This window comes from Phoenix dactylifera, unplaced genomic scaffold, assembly GCF_009389715.1.
Source record: "Phoenix dactylifera cultivar Barhee BC4 unplaced genomic scaffold, palm_55x_up_171113_PBpolish2nd_filt_p 000382F, whole genome shotgun sequence".
Taxonomy (NCBI): Eukaryota; Viridiplantae; Streptophyta; class Magnoliopsida; order Arecales; family Arecaceae; genus Phoenix; species Phoenix dactylifera.
In genome coordinates, this window is record NW_024067829.1 from 293,923 (window position 1) to 318,807 (window position 24,885).

At 38.4% G+C, this 24,885-nt stretch overlaps 2 protein-coding genes across 3 annotated transcripts in view; both read left to right on the forward strand.

The window, feature by feature from the left end:
* Window positions 1-1,066: 1,066 nt before the first annotated feature.
* Window positions 1,067-7,116, forward strand: LOC120103947. Of its 2 annotated transcripts, none has more exons than XM_017843041.3 (3): window positions 1,067-1,444; window positions 6,057-6,623; window positions 6,989-7,116. In XM_017843041.3, exons 1-2 carry the CDS (start codon window positions 1,349-1,351, stop codon window positions 6,579-6,581), a joined length of 621 nt encoding a protein of 206 aa, XP_017698530.2. In that variant the 5' UTR covers window positions 1,067-1,348; the 3' UTR covers window positions 6,582-6,623; window positions 6,989-7,116. The 2 variants fall into 2 exon arrangements, with proteins under 2 accessions (XP_017698530.2, XP_017698529.2); XM_017843040.3 differs by lacking the exon at window positions 1,067-1,444 and adding an exon at window positions 1,463-1,682.
* Window positions 6,862-24,885, forward strand: part of LOC103708036 (uncharacterized ATP-dependent helicase C29A10.10c-like) — a 58,908-nt gene continuing 40,884 nt past the window's right edge. Inside the window, exons 1-8 of the mRNA XM_039118600.1 lie at window positions 6,862-6,945; window positions 6,989-8,140; window positions 8,383-8,710; window positions 12,858-13,113; window positions 13,195-13,366; window positions 15,297-15,445; window positions 15,740-15,787; window positions 15,945-16,025. Coding sequence (XP_038974528.1) covers window positions 6,862-6,945; window positions 6,989-8,140; window positions 8,383-8,710; window positions 12,858-13,113; window positions 13,195-13,366; window positions 15,297-15,445; window positions 15,740-15,787; window positions 15,945-16,025 — 2,270 coding nt within the window. The remainder of the gene's footprint in view (window positions 6,946-6,988; window positions 8,141-8,382; window positions 8,711-12,857; window positions 13,114-13,194; window positions 13,367-15,296; window positions 15,446-15,739; window positions 15,788-15,944; window positions 16,026-24,885) is intronic.

The window sequence follows — 24,885 nt, forward strand, 5'->3', positions numbered from 1 at the left end:
TTATGAAAGGTGGCTTAGGGTGTCCACCAACTTAGGGTGTTTTGGCGAGCAGGAGAGTCAGGGTCACCCCGATGTACGAGGAGTGCATGGACTCAAAGGAGATTATCAGCCATGCTCTGCTTGGATGTTTTCGGGCTACGAAAGCCTGACAGCAGGCGCCCATTTTCTTTCTGCGGGATGTGGAGTCGGCGGAGGATCTTTTGGACAACTTGAGGCTATTGGTAGGCTCACCGGGTACCGTGGAGAGAGGCATCTTCTGCGTTTATATAGCATATCATATTTGGCTGGATTGGAATGCTCACATCTTTGAGGATCGGAGAACCCCTCCGAACGTCGTGGTGGACACGGCCATTCATCACGCGACTGAGATCATTGACCGGAGCTGGCTAGGGACATCTGGGGTTCCCACTTCGCTGCTACAGTGTCCTGAGTGACTCTTGTCTCTTGGGAACCCCCACCCACTGGCCACCTCAAGGTGAACTTTGACGGTAATGCCTCAGCAGGAGGAGATAAAGGAGGGACTGGGTTTGTGATCTGGGATCATGACTCCAGACTTGTGGCGGCAGGCGGAAGACACACCTGTGATATGACGGCTATTAGAGCCGAACTTAAGGCAACATGAGAAGGAGTCACCTATGCGAGGTGGAGCCTTGGGCAGACTGCCCAATTCTGGAGGGAGACTCTACTATGGTGACCGAGTGGATTTGTGATGCCGAGCGCCAGGGAGACGACCACCCTATACTCAAGGATATCTAGAGGCTAGTGGTAGTCTGCCGTTCGATTCAGGTTACCAATATGTTTTGGGAGGCGAACAGGATTGCAGACTGGGTCGCCTCCTATGCTGCTCACCATTCGGGAGAGGTTCTATGGACTGAGTCCGATTCTGCCCCCTTATCTTTATGCCGTCTTATTTTTTTTGATGCTGAGGGTAGCGTTCATGCTAGGCTAGCATAAAGTACCATTGTACCAAAATAATAATAATAATAATAATAATAATAATAATAATGTAGCCGGCTATTCTTTTTCCGACTTGTGGTCCAATTTTCCAGCCGTCGCACATAAGCTTCTATAATTCCCATTGCGCACAAGCGTCCGTTCACACTACCAGATCATGGTTGTATCCTTCGCGCCAAAGAAAGATAATCCTTCCCTGGAGCTCCGAGACCGTTGGATCATCCACTGCACAGATCTGAAAGCGATTAGTGAATAATCCAACGGTCCCCGGGCTCGAGGGAATCCGTTTCCTTTCGTGCGAAAGATATATACCACGATCCTCAGAATATATAATAACCACACCCCATTGTTATCGCCATAACTTAAAGAGGAGTTGGTAGTAGAAGGGGAAGGCATGGCGAAGGGTGAGAAACGGGAAGGAGATCTTGCGAAACTAATCTTCTCTTGGTCTCTCGAAGACGTCTTCAACCAAGATCTCTTCAAAGACGAGGTCTCTCTCACGTATTTTGTTCTTTTATTTTATGACTCTAGAATTATATTATTGTTATGAGTCTGTGATTAATCTTGTTTTATATGTTTCCTTTGGTGTAACTTCCTCTATAAAATAAATATCGAACAACATCTCCCGTTCCACTCATAATATGACCCTCCCTTCCATTTCTGAGCTGCTTCCGGTCCAGTTCTGTTTCGATCCCAGCTGGTTTACTAGCGCTGCTGGAGTCACAATGGTTAGTTTTCAGGGGGAATAATCTATTCTCATGTATTCCTCGTTACTCTTTTCATGCTTAACACTAAGCACAGAAATGCCATTTCACTTGTATATTAAGAACCATGACAATGTAAATGTAATTAAGGAGTGTATATATATATAAATATTTGTCGAAAATGCCATCTACTGGACATTTGTTGAAGCTATCAATCGGGAACCAGTGGCAAAGTTATCTGAGAATGGGATTTTGTTTGAAGTTAACAAGCGATCATAAGGTTGTGGATTTTATAATTCATTGACTTGCGTGTTGACTTCAAAGTTCGAACTATTTTGTGAAAACTGGAAACAAATAAAAGATGCAACCAACTTCAAGTTAGATTAATGGGCTTAAATCATCTGCAAGATAATGGCATGTCATTCTCATACTTAGAATTTCATACCTGCTTTGAAGGAATTACATGACCCAAATCTTTGTTAAATGCTATTTTTAATAGACTGAAGAACGTTTGAAGCTGAAATGAAGGGTCAAGAGGAGATGGAATTCCTCTGTTCCAGCCCCTTCTTCCAGCAAAACCAATTAATTTACTCCCATTTGATTATTATTGCAGATTTACCTTTAGAGATGATCTCAATAATGTGCTCTTGCCTAAAGCCTGCTTTTCCACATTCCTTCTTACTTTTCTACGACAGTTATCCTATGAACCATTAGCTCGTTTCAAGTTATATCATATCTATCTATCTATCTATCTATTTTCTCATTCATGTTGGCTTAGCAAATTGTTGCCCAAGGAGACAACCCAAGAGGGGGGGGGGGGGGGGTGAATGGGGTTTTAATTAAATATTGATCAATTAAAAATAAGGTTAGTGATTAACTAAATATATTCTCAGAGAATTAGTTAGATCACTAGATGCAATGAGTAAAGAGAGTGAGAGAGACAAGATGCAATACAAACACAGAAAGATTTATAGTGGTTCGGAGCCAACTCTCACTCCTACGTCCACTCCCCAAGCCGCACTTGGGAGTTCACTATAATCCCTAGGATTACAGCCGGTTGTTTTACAAGCTCACAACCTAACTTGTTGTTTTCACGAGGTAACAACGAACTCGGTCGGTTTTGACAGGCTCACCGACTATAACCACTCGATTGTTTTCCCGGGTTCAATCAAACCCAGTTGGTTTTTTCTGGTTCACCAATCACAACCTTACACCGTTGGTTTTATCTTTGGCTCACCAACAAACCTTACAATCCTTGATTCAATCCCCTGATTGAATCAAGTAGGAAAAACAAGAGTTTAAAAGTTCTCAAGAAAGCTTCTAAAAAGCAAGTGTGAGACAATATAAACAAAGTTGAGTTAGAAGCCCTCAAACAGATTTTAGATGAAGAAGTGGGGGCTTCTCGATTTCTGAGTCTCCTCTTGAATGTGCCGAAGGATGGAGGACAGTAGTAGAGCCTTGAATGCAAAGGAAGCACTTTTTGGTTGAGTTAAATGCACTTCTTCTTTCTTTTTCTTGGATTCACTCTTTTGAAGCTCTTGGTGGTTGAAATGCTTTAATGCTCAAATGGATTAGCTTTCTTGTTGTCTACTACTGTTCACTCAGGCTATTTAAATGGTTCCTTTCGAAAACTAGCCGTTAGAGAGTGATTTGGAGCCGTTCTGTTCCGTCTGCACATCTTGACAATGTATCCGTTGGGATCGGAGTCGACTCGTGCGATCTGGAGTCGACTCGGCTGTTACTGGAGTCGACTCGCGCTTTACTGGAGACGACTCGCCCGCTGTTCCAGATTTGAATTAAAGTGCATGCCTCGTCCTGGAGTCGACTCGGACCAAACTGGAGTCGACTCGCCAATAGCTGGAGACGACTCGGACACTTAGGGGTCGGCTCGTTCTCAGGATTTCAGAAATCCAACTTTCTGTTTTTCTTCCTCGAGTCGACTCGGGTTTACTTGGAGTCGACTCGGCTGACTTGAGAGGCGACTCGAGATCTTCAGGAGACGTCTCGTTCTCAGAGACCGCAAAAACTGATTCTCTGTCTTTTGAACTGATCTGCCTCGGAGTCGACTCGGGCCTTGTTGGAGTCGACTCGGCTAACTTGGGGGTCGACTCTGAAACACTTGGAGTCGACTCGTTCACAGGGTCTCCGAAACTGAGTCTCTGCCTTTCAGGCTGCTTTCCTCTGGGAGTCGACTCGGACAAACTGGGAGTCGACTCGCCAAGCATCGGAGTCGACTCGCAACTTTCTGAAGTCGACTCGGTAATAGGGTCTAAAATTCATTGTTCTGTCTTTCTGTCTGTTACCCTTTGGAGTCGACTCGGGACCATCTGGAGTCGACTCGCCAAGCATCGGAGTCGACTCGCAACCTTTTGGAGTCGACTCGTTAACAGGGTCCAAAAATCATCGTTCTGTCTTTCTGTCTGTTCTCAGTCGGAGTCGACTCGGAGAGTCCCGGAGTCGACTCGAGCTTGTGCCAGAAACTCAAAGTGTGCAGGAGTCGACTCGCAAGGTTCAGGAGTCGACTCGTGATTCAGACTTTGGTTCAAATAGAGTTCAATACTTAACCAAAATATCTTGAACCAAAACCCGAGGTACTTAGACAGAAATTCACAAAGATTTACCTGAAACACTAGATTGAATTCATTAGAACAACATAAAACATACTCAAATGCTTTGAGCTCATCAAAATCAATTAGGGGTTTACTCAATCACTCCACACAAATCATTGATGATTTTATGGGTGATTGTTCTATCATATTTGTAAGTTTATTTATTTCTCATAGCTTGGAATGCTGTCGAGCAAAATTTTGTCTCATGCAAAGTTGCCAAAGCTGGGATGGTTCACACTCAATTATACTTACATATAGAGTCATGGTCTATTAGTAATATTACTAAAGTCTTTTTACAAACTCATTAATTTACTATAGTCTAACTTTTTATGCACCCCATGACTTGGCCTTTTCCACAAATTGCTAACAATTTAATGTTTTCAATTTTTCTTTTTTACCCCAGAAAATCTCTTTGTTTTGCCTATTATGAAATTCGGAATTCATTTTTTTTTATTTCCATGCATAGGAGTGTATGTCTTCTTCTTCTTCTTCTTCTTTTGTTTTTTTGGGGCGCGAGGGGGTGGCATTATATGCCTGAAAGTACATTCTGGTATGTCTTTTCTTCTTTGTTTAGTTATTTCTTCATTCTGTGGTGTATCCTCAACTTGTCAGTTTTCCTAGATTTAACAAGATATGTTTGCAATCTGGTACTTTCTTTTCCTTGAAGCTTCCATAGAATTGCCAAGACATTTTCTAATGGACATGTTATAAGGATAATACAGGTGATGGCACAAAACTTTCATCAAACTTTTACATCAAAAAATAGCTAGTGTAGGTGTTTCCTTGGTTTTCAGCATATAATGTTATAGTGACAGTAATCGAGTATTATGTATGACAACAATGTGCCTATTCTACAACAGTGGTGGTTTTATTTTTGGGGTGTATCTGCATCAGTATCCAAATTGTATTTGTAGTAACATATGAGATTAGAGAGCCCTTTTGTGCTCTTATCTAATACTCTCAGCTGCTTGCCTTAACAGTGGAAGAACCACATCATTGCCATCGACGAATTTCTTTTCAAGTTTAATTTCAAAGCATCTTGTGGTACTTTTCATTTGTCTGCAATATGATGTAGGCAGTTTATTTTTGATTTTGGGCCTGTTATTTTGAAAAATACAAAAATACTTGAATTAATTATTCTGATGGTACATCAAGCCTTTCTATCAACTGCACTAGAACCCAAGTGCACGAGTATATAAACACTTCAATGTAAGAATGCTCTTAATTTCAAGCCAAATTTTGAAAAATTTAATTGATGAGCAGAATTGCAGTGCACCAGAAGTATGATTGCTTTCTGGAAGTAACTTCCAAGTTAACATGTTTCATAGAAGTCCACTGTACAGAAATCAAGTGATGGTTAACTGAAATTATTCTTAATATTACACTAATCCCTACTGGATGGTTGTTTTAATGGAAAAGTATAAACAAAAACTATTCTTAGTAATGTACGTAATTAGACCTAATCTCTTCTGATGCTGATTTTCACATAAATTGAATATTATGATACGTTTTCTTTTATCTAAGATTTGATTATGTTGTAGGATTTTATTTGGAATTGTTTCTCTATATCTTTTTTTTGAAGTTCCATTACTGTGTACAATTTCCTTCCATAACTTATTCATTCAAATAGGTGATTCGCATAAAATCAATGTTGTTACAGACAATCAAGGATGTGAAACATGTACAATGTACTGTTAAAAATTTTAATAGCAATCTTTAATACTGTTAAAATTTTTATATATGTTGTCTAGTTACTCTTCTGAGTTCTGCTACTTGTGGATATATACAGGTGGTGAAGATACCCAGTACATTCACTTCTTTGAAGAACTACTTGAGTTCATACACTTTTCCTTTGATTGAAGAAATACGTGCCGACATGTATTCTAGCTTGGAAGCTTTATCCCAAGTACCTTCTGTCAAAATATTGTCACTTGACAGTACTAAGAGACATAAGCAATGTACATATCAGATTATCGTTGGTGATGCTCCTGCAAATGTTCCATCTCCTGGTGTCAATAGAAACTACATTCCAAACAAGGGTGATATATTTGTCTTGTCAGATAGGAGACCTGTTCACGTTTCTGATCTTACTGGAAATGGGAAATCATATCGTATTGCCTTAATTATTAGGGGTGGAAAATACGATGACCTACCACCTAATACGTTTGTAATTAGAGCATCAAGCAGCATAGAAGTTTCAGAATATAGAAAACAGAACGAGAAAAGAAGTCCATTTTGTGCTGTTTACTTGTTAAACATCACAACATACCGTCATATTTGGAAGGCACTGGACTTTAAGTTGTCTGTTCTTTGAAATCTGAACCTTGTCAAGAAGATTTTCAATTTTGATCCATCGGTATGAACATGTTATCAATGTTATAGCTTGTTTATTTTTTGGTTACTTTATTGTATTTTTATGTTTTTATTGGCCATCAGATGCTTGTGTGGCTTAAATATTTCTTTTGAAGACTGTTGTGCCAGGGAAAAAAACAGTATCCACTGATGGCAATGAAAACAATCATGAGAATCATCTATCAGCTTTCGGATATTAATACAAAATCTTGTTGTGTTTTCTCTCAATATGGCCTGTTCTGATGACATTTGCTTGCTTTCTTGCATTAGGCATAGCCATTAATGGGACTGCAGTAACTGATGAAGCATATAAGAGCGGTTCAGCTGTTACATATTCTTTACATTGTTTGATGTTCTTTTTGCTGACAGGCTACCAGATGTGATGATATCTCTTTGTCTGAAGCATCCAGATACATCCATGACAGAAACATACAGAACAATTTGTCTGCATTGAAGCTCAACAAATCGCAAACTAATGCAATATTATCTTGTATTTCAGCAAGAGAATGTCAGAATAATAATTCCATTAACCTTATTTGGGGGCCACCTGGCACGGGGAAAACTAAAACAATTAGTGCCTTGCTATGGATTCTGAAAGAAATGAAATGCAGAACACTTGCATGTGCACCTACAAATATTGCTATCAAGGAAATTGCCTTGCGTCTTTTAAGATTGGTTAAAGAGCACTCGTCGGATGGCACCTTGGGAGATATTATATTGTATGGAAATCAAGATCGGATGAGTGTAGATGGCATTCTTCAAGACGTATTTTTGGACTTTCGTGCGCATAGGCTTTTAGAGTGTTTTGCACCAAATACTGGTTGGAAGCATTGTCTGAATACAATGACAAGTTTTCTCAAGGATGGTTTTACTTGGTACCGGTCATATTTGGAAAGTAAAGAGGATACTGTTGAGATAACTTTTCAGGATTTTGCTAGACGAAAGTTTGCTACTTTTTCGAAAGAATTAACTAAATGTTTAAAGACATTACATCTGCATCTGCCAAGCACTTCCATTTCAGAAGCAAACACGACAAACATGAATATGGTTCTTGAATTGATCGAAATTTTCAGAGGACTTCTCCACAAGAAATATGTTGGCAATAGTCTTGAAGAGATCTTTGCTTCTACTGATGAAGAAAAAGGTATAGCATCTGTATCTCATGGTATGCTTAGTTCTGGGAAAAATGATTCCAGTACAACATCAAGGCTTCGGAAAACTAGAGCTGACTGCTGTGGAATCTTAAAAACTCTTGAAGAATCACTTAATCTTCCCATAACCTCATCCAAAGCTGTCATTACAGATTTCTGTTTGCGAAGTGCTTGCATTATTTTCTGTACAACTTCTAGTTCATCCAAATTGTACAACGTGAGGATGAAAAAACCATTGGAGGTGCTAGTTATTGATGAGGCTGCCCAGTTGAAGGAGTGTGAATCGTTGATTCCCTTACAACTCTGTGGCATAAGGCATGCTGTTCTTATTGGTGATGAGTGTCAATTGTCTGCAACAGTAAAAAGCAAGGTCAGGTCCTCTATCCTCATTTAATAGGCAACAGATTCCCTTCTTATTTCAAACTATTTTTATTGTCTGGTTTACTAAAGAACAGCGTTACATTTATTATACATAAGCCACACAAAATATTCATTATCCTATATTTGTTTCCCTCTCTTGAAGATATTCTATGACATTTCTGCAACTTCTGACCCTTCACCATAATGTTTTCCATGTTTCAAGAAGTTTATGTCTGTATTTCTTTTCCTTAGGTTGCTGAGAATGCACTGTTTGGAAGGAGTCTATTTGAGAGGTTGAGTTCATTGGGACACAAGAAACACCTTCTTAACATGCAGTATAGGATGCATCCCTCCATAAGTATTTTTCCTAATTCCAACTTTTATGACAACAAAATTTTGGATGCTCCAAATGTCATTCATAACAACCATTCACGAATATATCTTTCTGGACGCATGTATGGTCCCTATTCTTTTCTAAATATTGAATTTGGAAAGGAGATAAGTGATGATCTTGGACATAGCAGGAAAAATATGATTGAGGTAGCTGTTACCTTGCAAATATTGGGGAAACTCCGTCAGGGTACGTTCATTGTATTATTGAGTTATTTTGCAAAATAGAATGTTTGATAGTGAATCATTTCTTAATATTTTTATTCATATCTAATATCAATTGTTAAAATCATGGATCTTGTTCAACTTGATAGATGAAACATGACTTGTGGACGTTCATTGAGATACTAGCTAGTCTATCAACAAACTTCATTCCTAAAACCTTGTCAGGTCTTTCTAGCTATGAGCAATGACGAAACAAAATATCTACTGTAGTCACATCAGGGACTCCTTTTGCAGTACACAAAAGCCAATTGTTAATTTACCATAATCACATCGAAATCTCCTTTTCTTGTGGGCAAACAATATTAAGGAACTCGGGGCCTGCTTGTTATTGCTTCTGTTTTCTGTTTTTTTTTAACAAAAATTGAAGAAAACTGAATTAGGCTGAAAATTTGTTTTTTCGGTTTTTTCTAAATCCTTTAGAGATTTTAGAATCAAAGATTTATTGCTCTACAAAAAAAAAGTGAAAATAGAAGTAAGGAATGAATGAATTCCAGTGTAAATGCTATCTCCAGTAACAATCTCCAGAAGCATTTCAATTATTTGTAGGGAAAAATAAATGCACAAAAACTGGAAGAAACAGGTTTTAATCTAATTTTCTGACTGCAATATATGAAGGCCATTACAAGTCATAAACCTCATTTTACAATTGAATCCATTATTAACAATGTTATATGCTTTGTTTATTCTCACATGATATCATATGCTTCTCTCTGTTGTTTTGTTTGAACTACAATCTGGGCTTTCAAGACTACAACACATCTTACAAGTGAAAGAAATTTCAGTGTCATGACTGTTCGCTACTGTAAACTAGTCCAGATGGTATTTCTGTCCCTTAATCACTCTCAGTTCAACTATAAATTGGGCATAGAATCTGCCAATTCCCTAGATATTGAAAAACTTGCTCTCATGTTTACAACAAAAAGAAAAAAACTCGTATTCATCTCTTTCGTATACTAATTTTGATTTGTTTTTTATTTGTAGCAAATACAATCTCAACTCCATATGGGCTTTAACCACCAGACTGACCATAAACTTCTTCTTACAGCAAAATAAGCATTGTGTACACCTTCTCTCTCTCTCTCTCTCCCCACACCCCCCCTTCCCCAATCAACTAGGGGCAACTTAAGCTGTCCTTAAGGTGCTGGCTTTTTCTGGACAAAATTATTTATTGAAACTTCTAAGTAAAATATAACACTATGAGACCATAGATCCACAAAATTTTCCAAGATCTTCACACCAACACTAATTGTGCAATTGAAATTTGTTGTTTTCTCTCTTGAAGTTGACTAAAGAGCAGAGAATCGCCTACATGTTATGAACTTAGGCTCTTTATTTCTCTTGAAGTTGACTAAAGAGTGGAGAACTGGTTGACACGGGTTGTTCTTAGTGTGAAAGCCTGTCCAGGGCCCAGTCCACTTGACCGGCCCGACTAGGTTAGGTCCATCACTATTCCTGCGCGTGCTTTGCATGTGACGAGCAATAGCAGACTGCCGATGGGAGTCTCCTTTCCCTCTGTGAGCATTGGCGACACTGAGCTCAAATCGGAGACTTAGGGCTGTCGGAACCCTAGGTCTTCTCTATAAAACGGAAGCCCCTCCCCTCTACGACTCTCCACTACAGAGCAACGACTCTCTTTCTCCATCTTTCCTCCCTTCGAAATCGCGATAAACTGTCGTCGTGCTCGCCGGAAAATGAGGTCGCCGACGCCACAGGAGCCAAGGTAAGGATTCGGTCTTCCTCCTCTTTATCCTCTCTTCCTTTTATGGTCCTAAACCATCATCGCCGGCTAAGGAATCAGCCGAAAAGTTGATTAGAAAACTCCGTTCTATTTTTTGGTCAAATTTCTCTTGCCTTTTTTGGCCACCAATGTTGCCACCTCTTCGTGCTAGAGCTCCAAACGAATGCCCCGACCTTCCTACAACCCTTTCCAACAGAGCCATGGTCGCCGGTGATCGGCCAACGACCAAAAAGCGGAGAAACCCCCTGGTCCCCTATTTTTTTGGTCCCTTTTTCTTGGGTTTTTCGCCAGCCGGCCACTGCCGTCGGTTGTCCACCACCTCTAACCGCCGGCCATGTCCTCTGGGACGACCTTTGATAATTTCAACCTCTTTTTCCTCTCTCTAGTTTCTCTCTCTTCTTCTCTCTTTTCCTTGTTTCTCTCTCTAAACAGACCTATGAATTCCAGCACAGGGTCCCATCGATTTTTCGACGGACTTGAGTTGACCCCCAAAAAGAGGCCCTGAATTGTCCGGGTGCTCGAGCAGCCTTCCGGACCGATAACCCCGATCCTATTGAGTGTCTCTATACCCTACCATTGATGAACCTTGTTGAACAAGCTTGATCTTGATCTAGTCCGTGTTTCATGATTCATTGTTCCAGTTGATTAGATCCGATCCATCTAAAGCCGCCGAACACCATCTTCCGTCCAATCGTCCTTGTTCTTGTATTTTAATTCTATTCAAGTCATTGAATAGGAATTAATTTTGTCGTTGATGTCATATATAGGTTTAGTAGGTTTGCCTAGCGAAGTTTGAAAGTCTAAGGTGGAAGATGTAAGGAATCCTGATATTCCTTATTAGTTTTCAAATTTTCACATATTTTTCATGTTTATGATTTATATGAAAATATGAAAATAATGTTAAATATTGATGATATCTCATTTTTTTAAAATTAAGGATCAAGCATATGACATTATGAAAATCATAATTTGTTGTTAAAGATTTGTTCCATGAATATTCTAATGCTAATGACTTCTTTACGAATTAAAGAATTATGGACTCTAAATTATGAAAATTTTTATTTTTGTTATGAAAAAATAATTTCATGAATGTTCTACTATTGAATGTTTAATTATGGACTATGATCTCTTTATAGCTTTTTAGCGATTTACTCATATATGATATAAGAAAGTATGATTTAAGAAAATATGACTTGAGAAAATATGATTTAAGAAAATATAACAATGGGTTCTTAGATAGCTATGTACAACTCTTACCAACGGGTTACAGTAGTTGGCATAGGGCCCTCACCAGCTGGTTACGGTAGCTTGGCATACGGACCTTGCCAGCAGGTTAAAGTAGCTTGGCATACGGTCCTTATCAGTGGGTTACAATAGCTTGGCATACGACCCTCGCCAGTGAGTTATAGTAACTTGGCATACAACCTCGCCATCGGGTTATAGTAGTTGGCATGATATTGATTACGGCCCTATCACGGGTATAAGGTGATCCTAGTATTTTGTCTAAGAGAATTATTATGAATTATGATATGAAAAAATGATAAATAATTTATGAGTTTATAAAGTGAGCATGATTTATGATTTTGTTTATGCACTAGGAACCATATTTATGTAATTTTCATGATTTGTGCAAATGCAAGAGCATGATTGATTTAAGATTATACTGTTATTATGAAATATTCTATTTTTAACGGCATTTATTTTCTCTAAATGATTTGTTGATGCATGTACAAACTTATGCTTGATCCGGTAAGATAGTAAAAGGTTTACTTACGAGCTATGTAGTCCATATTCTCTTTTTATTTTTTTCTTTCCAGACGAATAAGGTCACTAGGAACGAAGGATGGTCCAAGCTTGGAGTTCATGCTATCAAGCTTGAATATTTTTTAGAAGAATTTTAATATTTTAATTGACTATGAATTAATAATTAATGACTTTCTAAATTTTGAGGTTATAGATTTTGGTATTTAAATTTGGATTTTGTCGCTCTAAACCTGTACTTATTTACTTATTTAATGGATGATGAATTGGACCGGCATTTATTTATGTATTTGATTGATGATGGATTTGGATCATTTTGCTATACTTTATTTGTGATGGATTTGTAGGCTAATTTTGATTGTTGGCTTTGTATTATTGTGGGCTGTACCCTCGGTACCATGGCCGTGCTATGTCCCGAATTTGGGGTGTGATAGTTAGCATCATGAAATCATGCATTTTAGAAACTTGTAGGTTTTTCACAGATTCTTACATAAATATATATCCTTAAAGAAAGGATTCTCTATCAACAATTTGCTAATTGATCTGCAGTAGTATTTTTCTTTTCTAACAAGCTCTCTTTTATGAATACTAACTACTCCAAATTACCATGTAGCATGTGGTAGAATGAAGAAAAGACTTAGTGTTGGGATCATTTGCCCTTACACTGCCCAAGTTATTGCAATTCAAGACATGTTGGGAAAAGATTGTTGGAAGAATTCAGACTTTGCTGTGAAAGTCAGTTCGGTTGATGGGTTTCAAGGTAGTGAGGAGGATGTGATCATATTATCTACTGTGAGATCCAATGCCTCTGGTTCTGTTGGTTTTCTTTCTAATCCTCAGCGAGCAAATGTGGCTTTGACCAGAGCAAGGTACCTTGTTAAATCAACATATATTTTTGTCATAGTTTCTCATGCCATTGTTGCTTAGAATATTGTTCTTTTATGCTGCAGATATTGTCTTTGGATTCTGGGGAATGGACCTACCTTACTTAACAGTGGATCTATCTGGGAGAAGTTAGTCTGTGATGCAAGGGATCGTGGATGTTTCTTCAATGCAAATGAAGATGAGGCCATCGCCAATGCAATCACTGATGCTCTACACCTGAATAAGATAGGGAAGAAGGTACAGTCTCTATTATTATTTTTCTATTTAGGTGAACTCTGATAATGCCTGAATGCTGAAATGTGATTTGATTAAGAGGTCATTAGTAGCACAATTGTCATGGTAACTTCTTTTCAGATTCTATATATATTTTTTGTTTCTCTATGCTTGTTTGGCATACTATATGCCAAAGAACGCACTGAACAGTGTTAGCATAGATTTTTATCTTTGTAGAGTTCATCACAAAATGTGTAGTCCCTGCCTATTTGTTTATCACATGAACTTGTACTATTTTAATACCTGACAAGATGGGTGCAAATGCGTATGTTATATCGATTTAAGGGTCATAATTGGTTCAGGGGTGGCACATTGTCTGTCTTCTCTTCTTTTTGGTGTTTCAACCATCAAGGGATGTATTGGATAGCCCATAAGTAGTTATCACAAAGTTTACCATTCTCCTTTGAACTTACATTGCTTGCACATTTCAATTCCAAATGGATAACTTGCTGAGAATTTTTTCATCAATCACCATCACTATAGGATCCATTTAACTATGGCTGATGAAGTGAGCAAATAGTAAATACATGATATAGTTTCTGCTTCCTTGATGAGCTGAAGAACCAAATAGAAGATATGGATGAATTAACTGAGCTTTACTCTAGTTCCAAAGTCTTTTGTAAGTGGCTTTTTACTTGCTTATCTGTATAAATCACGATCTATCAGTTCCTCTAATTTGCTCTGAGAGTAAAAGATCAAAATTATCTAGATTAAATGGTGTATGCTGGGTTAAACTATTCCACCCTTTAATAGGAGTCGACTATTCCCTGTTTAAGTGAGTGACTGGACTAGGAGAAGAAAATAGTAAATTTTTTTTACTATTTTGTGAAGTATAGTATGCAATAAACTCTCTAATAGTTGAACCTAGCTTTGTTTAATAAATGTAGCTTCCATCCAGGCCACTGCGAAACCTTGAATGTGCTGCTTGTGAGTACGTCCAAGAATGGCAAGGAGAGAACTTATACTTTTTCTTCCATGCACAGATCTCAAGCTTTCTCATTTTCGTCTACATAATGGGGATGCCTTGCATGCCATTGAGTAGTTCTTAGAGGTCTAGCCAGCAATTCATTTGTTTATATTCTCCTTTCTTTATATGTTGATGCCTCGCTACCTTGGAGGAGGGTTACAGAAGGAAAGGGCATCTACTGGGTCCTAGCCTTTGCACCTCCACATATTTTCCCTTTTTAACCTTAAATTAATCACAATCATCAGCAACAGAATTTCTTCTGAAAAAATATCTTAAATTTCATGTCATTATCACATGTGTGGGCTTTTTTCTTCTTTTCTTCTTGTTTTTTTTTTTAATCAATCCCTGGCAGACGTGGGTTTAGCATCCTTACATGTTCATGCCAAACAATGTTTCAATAGCTGATATGAGGGTAGACCATTAGCTGTATACTCTTCTGATTTAGGCCCTGTTTGAATGATTGGAGTAATTATCCTACTATAACTTCCTGCTGGACCAATGACTTAAGGGAGAGAAGCAGACACAATAAAGAAGGATCTCAGAGTAGTATTGTACAGACCATATGACACATACTATCGAAGGCCATCATTAGAACTCCTTGATAAGATCCTTGATTACCAATGTGACGGGATCGTTTTCACGCTTGCCTGAAAAGTTCTGCCTGTCTTCAAATTTTTATTCTGGACATTGGAAATTAGGAGGAAGACTAATGCAAATTTTTTATCTTTTCCTATGTAAATTATTGTATTGTTTAAAATTATTTACATAATTTATCATAAATTATGAGCTTAATGACGGCACAAGATTTTATCTCTGTAATCAATCTTATTTATTTACTAGTCTCTTTAATATTTGTGCTCTTGTTTTCCATTTACACTAGATCATACTAATTTACAATGATTGACATATTTTTCCTTCTTTTGCAAGAAATTCGAAGGTATATTCTTTCCAAAAACTCATTTTGATTCTATTTCACCGAAATGCCTTGAAAATTTGGAGTCAAGGAAGAATACATCTATTCAGTTGCTTCCACGTAACTCGGGAAAAGGCTGTACATATTCTACAGCTAATTCGAGGTATGATGTAACTAAGATTACCATCTTTCATTTTTAAAATATTGACAAAATTAAGGGTAATTCCATGTTCAATGATGGTGCATGCATGTTGTTTTGGAGACGGTAAGAAATTTAATTATACAAATAAGAGAGAAGAACATTCTTTCTTACTTTTCCTGCACAATCAAGACTTTTTCCTTTCCTTTTCCTGTTGTTTTCATCAATTAGCTGAAACTTGATGCCACTCTTATATCATACTGCAAGAAAAAAATCATATTACTAAGTCCAAATTATCTACTGCTGTTGTTGATACAGGACAGAAACAAAAACAAGAAATAATATGAAGAAGTGGCAAGTGAAATAGTCAGTATTACTTAACTATTAGCAAGTAGTTTTTAGCTTCAACTAGTTATGTTTTGCTGAATATGTTTGAAAAGCAGCAGGTTTTTTATACGTAATATAGAATTTTTTTGATGAACAAAGATGATTAACTACTGAATGTGTTCCATTGTTGATATAGTACCGATTCAAAGAAAGAGCTAATATGTCATTCAAGCTCCAGTGCAGACAGCATGACCTATGATTCCACTTTATCAACTTGGTGAGTTTTTTCCCTCTTTCCATGTTCTATTCCTCTAGATAATGATATCCATATTCCTCATTACATTTTCATTTGGTTAGAACTGTTACTAGATATGCATATTTCTTCAGTTATTCCTGATAGTGGAATCAATTTTGAAACACATTCTTTTCTAAATTTATCTCTGTCTTACTAGAAAGTAAAATTGCATAGTAATAAAGAAGAAAGAGAAGAATAGCAAGTGGCAAATATAATATTATTTCTCTGTCCTCTTGACACCGACATATACATGGCAGTTTGTGGTAGAATTGATATCAACTCAATATTATGCTTTAGATAACCATGAAGGAGAAAGGACAAATAAGAAAGAGCAGAATGATAGATAAAAGATAAAGCATTCAATAAACAGTTAAGAATATTATGCTAAATACACATCCAAAGGAAGCTTAATTGGTGTACAGAATTTTTTCTCTAGAGCAAAAGACAAGAAATCATGTTATTCTTATTATCCAATGGTCTATAATTTGTCTTCACATATGTGAAAAGTATGAATTTAATTCTTTCCTTTTATAACATATAGTGAATATCCACTTCTTTCTTAATTTTATACATTTGAGCCATATATTGGTCTACTATGATTACAACTTAATGAATCAGAACTTCTAACTATCGTTCGCCAAACCATGACGAATTGGCTAGTTTGGGGCGTACTGAATTGGACTGTGTAGTTACCTGCCTGCTTCGTGGCTTAGATTTGGTACCTCCGTGCTCCCGTGCCAAAACCTCATGCCTCGGTTTGAAACTTTCACACCACAAATCTGGAATATAATACTGCCATGCTACCATGGGGTACAGTCCATGATAACACGAAGCCAACAATTGTAATCAGCCCACAAATCCATCATAAATAAAATAGAACAAAATGATCCAAATCCATCATCCATTAAATATTAAATAAGTGCTGGTCTAGAGCGACTAAATCCAAATTTAAATACTAAAAATCCATAACCTCAAAATTCAGAAAGTCATCAACTACAAATTCATAATTAATTAGAGAACTAAAATTTTGCTACAAAATCGCCAAGCTTGCTAGCGCGAACTATATGCTTGGACCATCCTTCATTCCTAGTGTCCCTCTTCATCTAAAAAGAGAGAAGAAAAATAAATAGATGTGTGCTATATAGCTCAGTAAGTAAACCTTATACTACCTTATTGGATCAATCATAAGTTTTTCAATGACAATACATCATCTAAAGAAACTAGCGGGTATTACAAAAATAAAGCATTTCATAGTACAGTATGATAAAACAAAACATAAAGCCAATCATGCATAAATCATCAATATTTCTTAAGCATGGTTCCAAGTATATTGTACAAAGAAAATCATAAATCATTTTTTGTTATTTAGTCATATCATAGTTTAAAGCATTGTTCACAGATATTCGTGCTAAGGTTACTTTATACCCGTGACAGGGCCTGTGTTTGTAATTGACACAATATCATGTTTTGTATGCCAACTTTGTACCCGTTGGCCGGGCCTGTGTTCATATGGATGCTAGCTCTAGGTGTCCCTCTTTTTCAATTTTAGGGCTCATACATAGCTATCTGAGAGCCTTTGAAATATTCATATCTTTTTCTTAAAATATACACATAGGTAGATGATGCCGAAAAAATAGAGGGGAAAGACAACAACATTTACCAATCCACACTTAGCAAGTCCAATTAATCAATATAAATCCAACTCATCCTTAATTGACCATTAACATAAGAAATAAATAAGTTTTTGTTAGCTTCCTATTTCTAGAGATCTAATATATGAATTACACTTGAATCTAATTCCTCTATCCGACTTAATTCAAGACTAAATAAATAATTAAGAAATTTGGATTATTCCCCGATTTAAGAGCTATTGTAAATTCTCTTGCTCAGCATCTTCTTGTTCGGACAATTGCTCCACTTCATAACCAAAACCAACAATTAGGAGAAGTCATAAAGTGATTATGGTCAATAGTGGAAAAATTATGAGAGAGGAAGAATATGGCTAGTCGGATAACGGTGTCCAGTAGCCTATGCGAATTAGACCTGGTGACTCCACCAGTTGATCACAATGCAAGAATCCAAACACTTCAAAGGGGATACGACAAGCATTGTTAATGATGGGCTTTAAGGATGCTTGATAGAGGCCAAGGTGGAGGTTGACGCGTTGAATGGTTGTAGCAGTGCTGGTCTAAGGCCCTCTATGGGAATCAACATGGGGTCTTCATAGAAAGAGTATGGGGCCCTCTTGTTGGGTCCACTGGACCCTATAGAGGGAGAGAGAAGAGGAAGGAGAAATAGATAGAAAACAAAGGGAAAACCCTCTCTGATTCTTTCTTAGAATAGAGGAAAAGAAAGTAGGAGGGATAATGATCCAGTGATGGTGGTGGTAAGCAGTGGCTAGAAGACCGACGACATGTTGATAGTGAGGGCGGATGGCCGGCAGGAGGAAAAAGAAAACAAGAAAATAGGGGAACAACCTAGAACAGGGGTTGTGAGCTTCATAGCAACTTGGCTTGCTTGCCGGCAGTGGAGGTTCTATCGTGCGACCATAGAGCATGAAAATGGAACAGGGTGGCTTTTTCTAGTGTAATCCAATGGTAGCAATGGCTATGACTAGCCGGTGGGGACAAAAAGGAGCGTTAGAGAGGTGGGAGAGTGATAACTCAACTCCGGCAAGGGGTTTGGTGGGAGAGTGATAACTCAACTTCGGCAAGGGGTTTGGTTGAGGCACAGGTGAGAAAATTTCCAAGAAAAACAATGAGGAAGAGGAAAGGCTTGTAGCTGGTTGTGATGGGTGCATCAATGGGGAGGGGGAAAGATTAATATAGAGGAAAACCTAGGGATTACGTTGACTCAGTGTCCTGGAACTCCAAATCCAGTCGGGAGTTGTCGAAAAAATCTGAGTCGCATGGGGAGTCTTGGTGCAGTGCCGTCGCGTACAGAGCACATGTCCGGCCTGGGTGGAAGTTTATCACGATTCTGGTTGGTCAAATTGGCCTGGATGTTACATTATGTGAGTGAGGTTTTTGTAAATATTAAAATTATCTATGCCAAAGAATTTATTGGCATACATTCATACATTGTATAGGTCTGGATGCTTCTAAGAGCATTGGCTCCAAATCTTTCCTAGTGGAAATCAACGAAGGGCCTCTCAAAATGAAAATCAACATCGTTGATCTTGATCTATGACATTGAAATTGGCTAGAAATCAAAGGAAATCATGAATTTTTATGATATTTTACTCTTACATCAAATGGAAACAAAACTAACCATTTTAATAGTATGATATCATGTTTTGGTTTGATATGTAGCGTGAAAATGTCCAAAATATTTGAGATTTAATCTGTATATTCTGGAATGTTTACATCAAGAAAAATGGTTTGGGATTGCAAATTGTATATATTGCTACTATTCATTTTCTTCCGATGTTTCATAGATAAGAGACGTCTATGTTGAGTTACGCCCCGCATGATGCGACATTCGCAGCGGAATTTCGCACGAGACGTCGTTCATCGTATGAACGCATTTGGAATCGTAGAATTCAAGAATTTTTCTGGATCCAAATCCAAAAAACTTTTGAACTCATGAGGGAGGGGAGATTAGGATCTGAGGAAGGTTGATTAATTATCATTAAACTGAAACAAAAATCAGAAGTTGTAAATTTGAAGATCCTATCTTCAAAATTTCTGCAGGTGAAGAACACCGCAACCTGATGGTCTTTCTAGGTTTCTGTTTAAGCCGCATATGTGTCCGGCCTCTACTGGTATCTACACGAGGATCTAATCATCTGAGATAAGGTCTTATCGGAGTGCTAGCTCCTTGCAAAGACCTCCCATGACTATCAAAAAATTGCAAGAAAATCTGCAACATACCTTCTTTCAAGAAGAACCCTTTCTTCTTCAATCTTGCTCGCAATGGAGGAAGAGGAAGGAGGAAGCTTGCGCGTGGATCTTCCTTGCCTTGCTGCCGTGGAGGAAGAGGATGAAGACTCCTCTTGCTGCCGTGGACAAGGAGGAAGAGGAAGGCTTGAGGCGTGATGGAAGAACTCCTTCCTTGCCACGTAGAGCTTCTCTTCCTTTGTCCTTCTTCAAACTTCCAATGCCTTGGAAGGAGAGGGAGAAGGATCTTCCCTTGCTGCCGTGAGAGAGGAGGAATGGCTCCTTTTGCTGCCGTGGAGAAGGGAGAAAGGAAGATGGATGAGGCGTAAAGAAGAATTGCCTTATAATGCTCTCACACGCCTCCTATTTATAGATTGGGTCTAGGATTTTCAAAAGCTTATCTAGACTAAGAGATAAACTCTACATAACCACCCAACCTTTGGATCAATGCCAAGTGTTCAATCCATGTATCCATGGCGCCATGCAACCATTGCATGACAAGTGGACTTTGAAGTCCGCATAGTGTGAACACGACTTAAGTCATTTTCATCCTACGACGACATGTGGACTTTAAAGTCCGCATATGACTTATGACATTTATATCCTACGATGCAATGTGGTTTTTAAAGTCCACATAGTGTGAATACGACTTAAGTCATATTCATCCTACGATAACATGTGGACTTTAAAAACCGCACATACCTTGATCTAATCAGGGTTGACCCAATCATGAACCTAAATCAATTTGGGTCGAACTCAATTTGATTTGGCTCATTAAATCAGCCCAATTGCAATCCAATTGCAATAAATTCCACTCAATTCTTCTTCCATTAACTCACTAACACTTAGTGGGTTAATTCAATCACCAATCATATTGATAATTGACATCTATTGTGATGCTAAATCACAATTATGATAGTCTGACTAATCAAATCCTCTATATGTGTGATCCCGTAGGTTCTATTCTGTCTGGTAGTAAGATATATTGAGATCTCTATCTCAATATCACTGAAACTCTTTTTAGTGGACTGAAACAATTTCAGTTCTACTCTTAGGATTCACTGATCACCAAGTGAATGCCTTCGAGTCTCACAATCCCTTAGCGACACCTAGCAGTATGTGGTGGCAACCCAGCAGAATGAAATATCTGAATCTCTAGGTGCAGTTAGCATATGATACAGTCCCCCTATCATGGATCCCGACATGACGGAGGTTATGGATAACTCGTCAAACTCCATCGTCTGTCATATATCTAATTTATTCGACTTCCACTTCGAGATATGGAAAACTCTTTCTCCAAAATACCTGGCCAGGAATTTATCGAACTTAGTCTCATAAATCACATAGGATCACTCCTAATCTATCAAGGTCGATAAATTCCATCTAGATGCAACTCTATTTCAAAATGAACCTACTGCAGCCAATCCGCACCACAAGGACCCAAATGGCTAGGGCCCAAGTCCACGTGCTTGTCAAACTGCAGCAACCTCACAGTGAATAGCTGAGGCATCGCACGCCAAAGGACCAATCATACAACTGCAGCACAAGTAGTCACTGACGAGTGGATAGACATCCATGTGACTACTTTCTTTGGTCACGCTCAGTACCTTGTTCTTTAACAAGTACTCGCACAATCACTCCAGTGTCTCTTTACCGTGGACTCAAGACTCGTCCATATGACTAAGTGATCTGTGTATTAATCTCAGCGGATCGATCACCGTCCCTCGTGATGGATCCATCGATCAGGAGCATTTAGAAATTAATCCCTAATGACACATGCCTCAAATTCTCAACTCCTTGAGAATATGTGTCATCATCTATTAATTTCTTGGACGATTCATGGACACATACAAACATGAATGATAAACAAATTGCCCAATCTTATTTATTAATAAGAGTCAAATTATAAATTTGTGCCCCAGATTACAAATATTTGTCAGCCACATTGGCTTCTAGCGCATACTTCTAACAATCTTCCACTTGCACTAAAGCCAATCAGACATGTATCTAAGCCCCATCTTCTTAAGATGGACTTCTAATTTCTTCTGACTCAGCTGCTTAGTGAATGGGTTCGCCACGTTGTCAGTGGAGTCTACTCTCTGCACCTCTACATACTTCTTTTTGAGGTAGTCACGTATTAGATGAAATCGCCGCTCTATGTGCTTGGACTTCTGGTGAGACCTTGGCTCCTTAGCGAGTGCTATGGCACCGTTGTTGTCGCAGAAAAGGGTTATGGCATCTGATGACATGACACCTAGCTCCTCGACAAACTTCTTGTACTAGAACGCTTCTTTCGCAGCATCTGATGTGGCAATGTACTCTGCTTCCATGGTAGAATTTGCAATAATCGGTTGTTTGGAACTCTTTCAATTTACCGATCCTCCATTGCATAAGAATACATATCCTGATGTAGACTTTCTATTATCAGGGTCAGTCATAAAGTTTGAATCAGTATATCCTTCTACCTTTAACTCAGTGCCTCCCCCAAAGACCAAAAACATATCCTTAGTCATTCTCAAGTATTTAAGGATATTTTTCATAGTTATCCAGTGCTCCTCGTCTGGATTCGACTGATATCTGCTCGTAACACTCACAGCATGTGCTATATCAGGTCGAGTACATAGCATGGCATACATGAGGCTCCCTATTGCCGAAGCATAAGGGATCCTGCTTATGCGCTGAATCTCTTCAGATGTTTTGGGGCACATCTTCTTGGAGAGATTTATCCCATACCTTAGAGGTAACAATCCCCTCTTAGAGTTTTTCATGCTGAACCTCTTCAGCACTTTCTCATGTACATCTTCTGTGACAGGCCTAGCATCCTTTTAGATCTATCTCTATAGACCTTAATCCCCAAAATATATGATGCTTCTCCTAGGTCTTTCATGGAGAACTCCTTAGACAACCATAATTTGACCGATGTGAGCATGGAAATATCATTCCCAATCAGGAGTATATCATCCACGTACAATACGAGGAATACTATAGCTCTCCTACTGACTTTTTTGTACACACATGGTTCCTCTTCGTTCTTGATGAAATCAAACGATTTGATCACATCATTGAAATGAGTATTCCAACTCCGAGATGCTTGCTTTAGTCCATAAATGGATCTTTGCAGCTTGCAGACCTTGTGATCACCATCACTGAAAGTGAAACCCAGAGGCTGCTCCATATAGATATCTTCCTCAAGATATCCATTAAGGAATGTAGTTTTCACATCCATCTGCCATATCTCATAATCATGATAAGCTGCAATAGCAAGCAACGTTCGAATGGACTTCAGCATAGCTACCGGTGAAAAAGTATCCTGATAGTCAATGCCTTCGCGCTGACTATAACCTTTTGCCACCAACCTTGCTTTATAGGTCTCTACCTTGCCATCCGAATCTATTTTCCTTTTGTAGATGCATTTACACCCAATAGGTACTATACCTTTAGGTAGATCTACTAAGGTCCAAACTTGGTTGGAATGCATGGAGTCTATCTCTGACTTCATTGCATCCATCCATCTCTCGGAGTCGATGTCTAACATCGCTTCGTTGTAGGTTTTGGGATCATCACCATGTTCCTTTTCTCCCATGAGGAACTCTTCCTCTACTTCCTCTGTAAGCATACCTAAGTACCTTTCAGGAGGATGGGAGATCCTACTGGATCTACGAAGTGGATAAGGTTCTTCATGTATTGGCTCAATGTGAATAGGTTCACTAGGCTCAATTGCTCGTTGCTCTTCAGAGACTTTGTCTTCGAGCTCAATTTTCCTCCCACTGCCTCTATCAAGGATAAACTGTTTTTCCAAGAAGATGGCATGCCGGCTCACAAACACTTTGTGATCCTCTAGAATGTAAAAATTGTACCCTAACGACTCTTTAAGATATCCTATGAAACGAGCACCAATTGTCCTAGCCTCTAACTTGTCTGCCTGTTGTCGCTTGACTTAGGCCGGACATCCCCAAATTTTGAGATAACTAAAACTTGGTTTCTTACCATGCCATATCTCATACGGTGTGGTAGGAACGGACTTAGAGGAAACTCTATTCAATATGTAGATAGCTGTAACTAGGGCATCTCCTCACAAGAATAAGGGTAAGTTAGTGAAGCTCATCATGGACCTGACCATATCCAATAGGGTCCGATTCCTCCTTTCTAACATCTCGTTGAGTTGAGGTATACCAGGAGGTGTCCATTGTGAAACTATACCATTTTCTTTGAGATAATCGCGAAACTCTCCACTAAGGTATTCACCTCCTCGAAGAACCTTAATGAGTTTCCATGTCTGTTTTTCTACTTCACATCTGAATTCTTTGAACCTTTCAAATGCTTCAGATTTATGTCTCATAAGATAGACATAACCGTACCGTGAGAAATCATTGGTAAAAGTAATAAAGTAAAAAATTTGTGAAAGCTATCCTGTGATGCTAGTAGTGATAGCATGCTGAAATTTAAAACTTTTTCAAAATCAATGGCTGTACCTGTTCGGGTTGCCTACGTACCCCTTCACAAGGGGGATCAAGCCACACGTAGTTCTTTTAATTTTGAAATTCGCGGCGGAAAAATCGAATTAAACATTTTAATTCTAGCATGCATAAGAAATCAAATTTCAAAGTACCACTATAAGTATTCATGATCAATATGCCGGGATCGTTTAAACGATTATGCTAAAATCATTGCACGATTAATTTCAGATCTGAAATGAGATTATTAATTAAGTTCTAAACTCAATTAATCTAACACCCAACTAATCTTTGAATGCCCATCGAATAGGCTCTGAAGATTACTCTGTGAAGAGTCCCAAAAGAGGTTTAACCCTCGGAGATTGGAACCTATAAGAAATATCTTTGGATCTAGATTCATACCTTTATGAAATCTGAAAGTAATGGATCTGATGCTCGAGCTTCGTAGCCACACACGTCTGGCCTCTACGAGTAATCCACGCGAAGTTTCTGGAGAGATCCGATCCCACG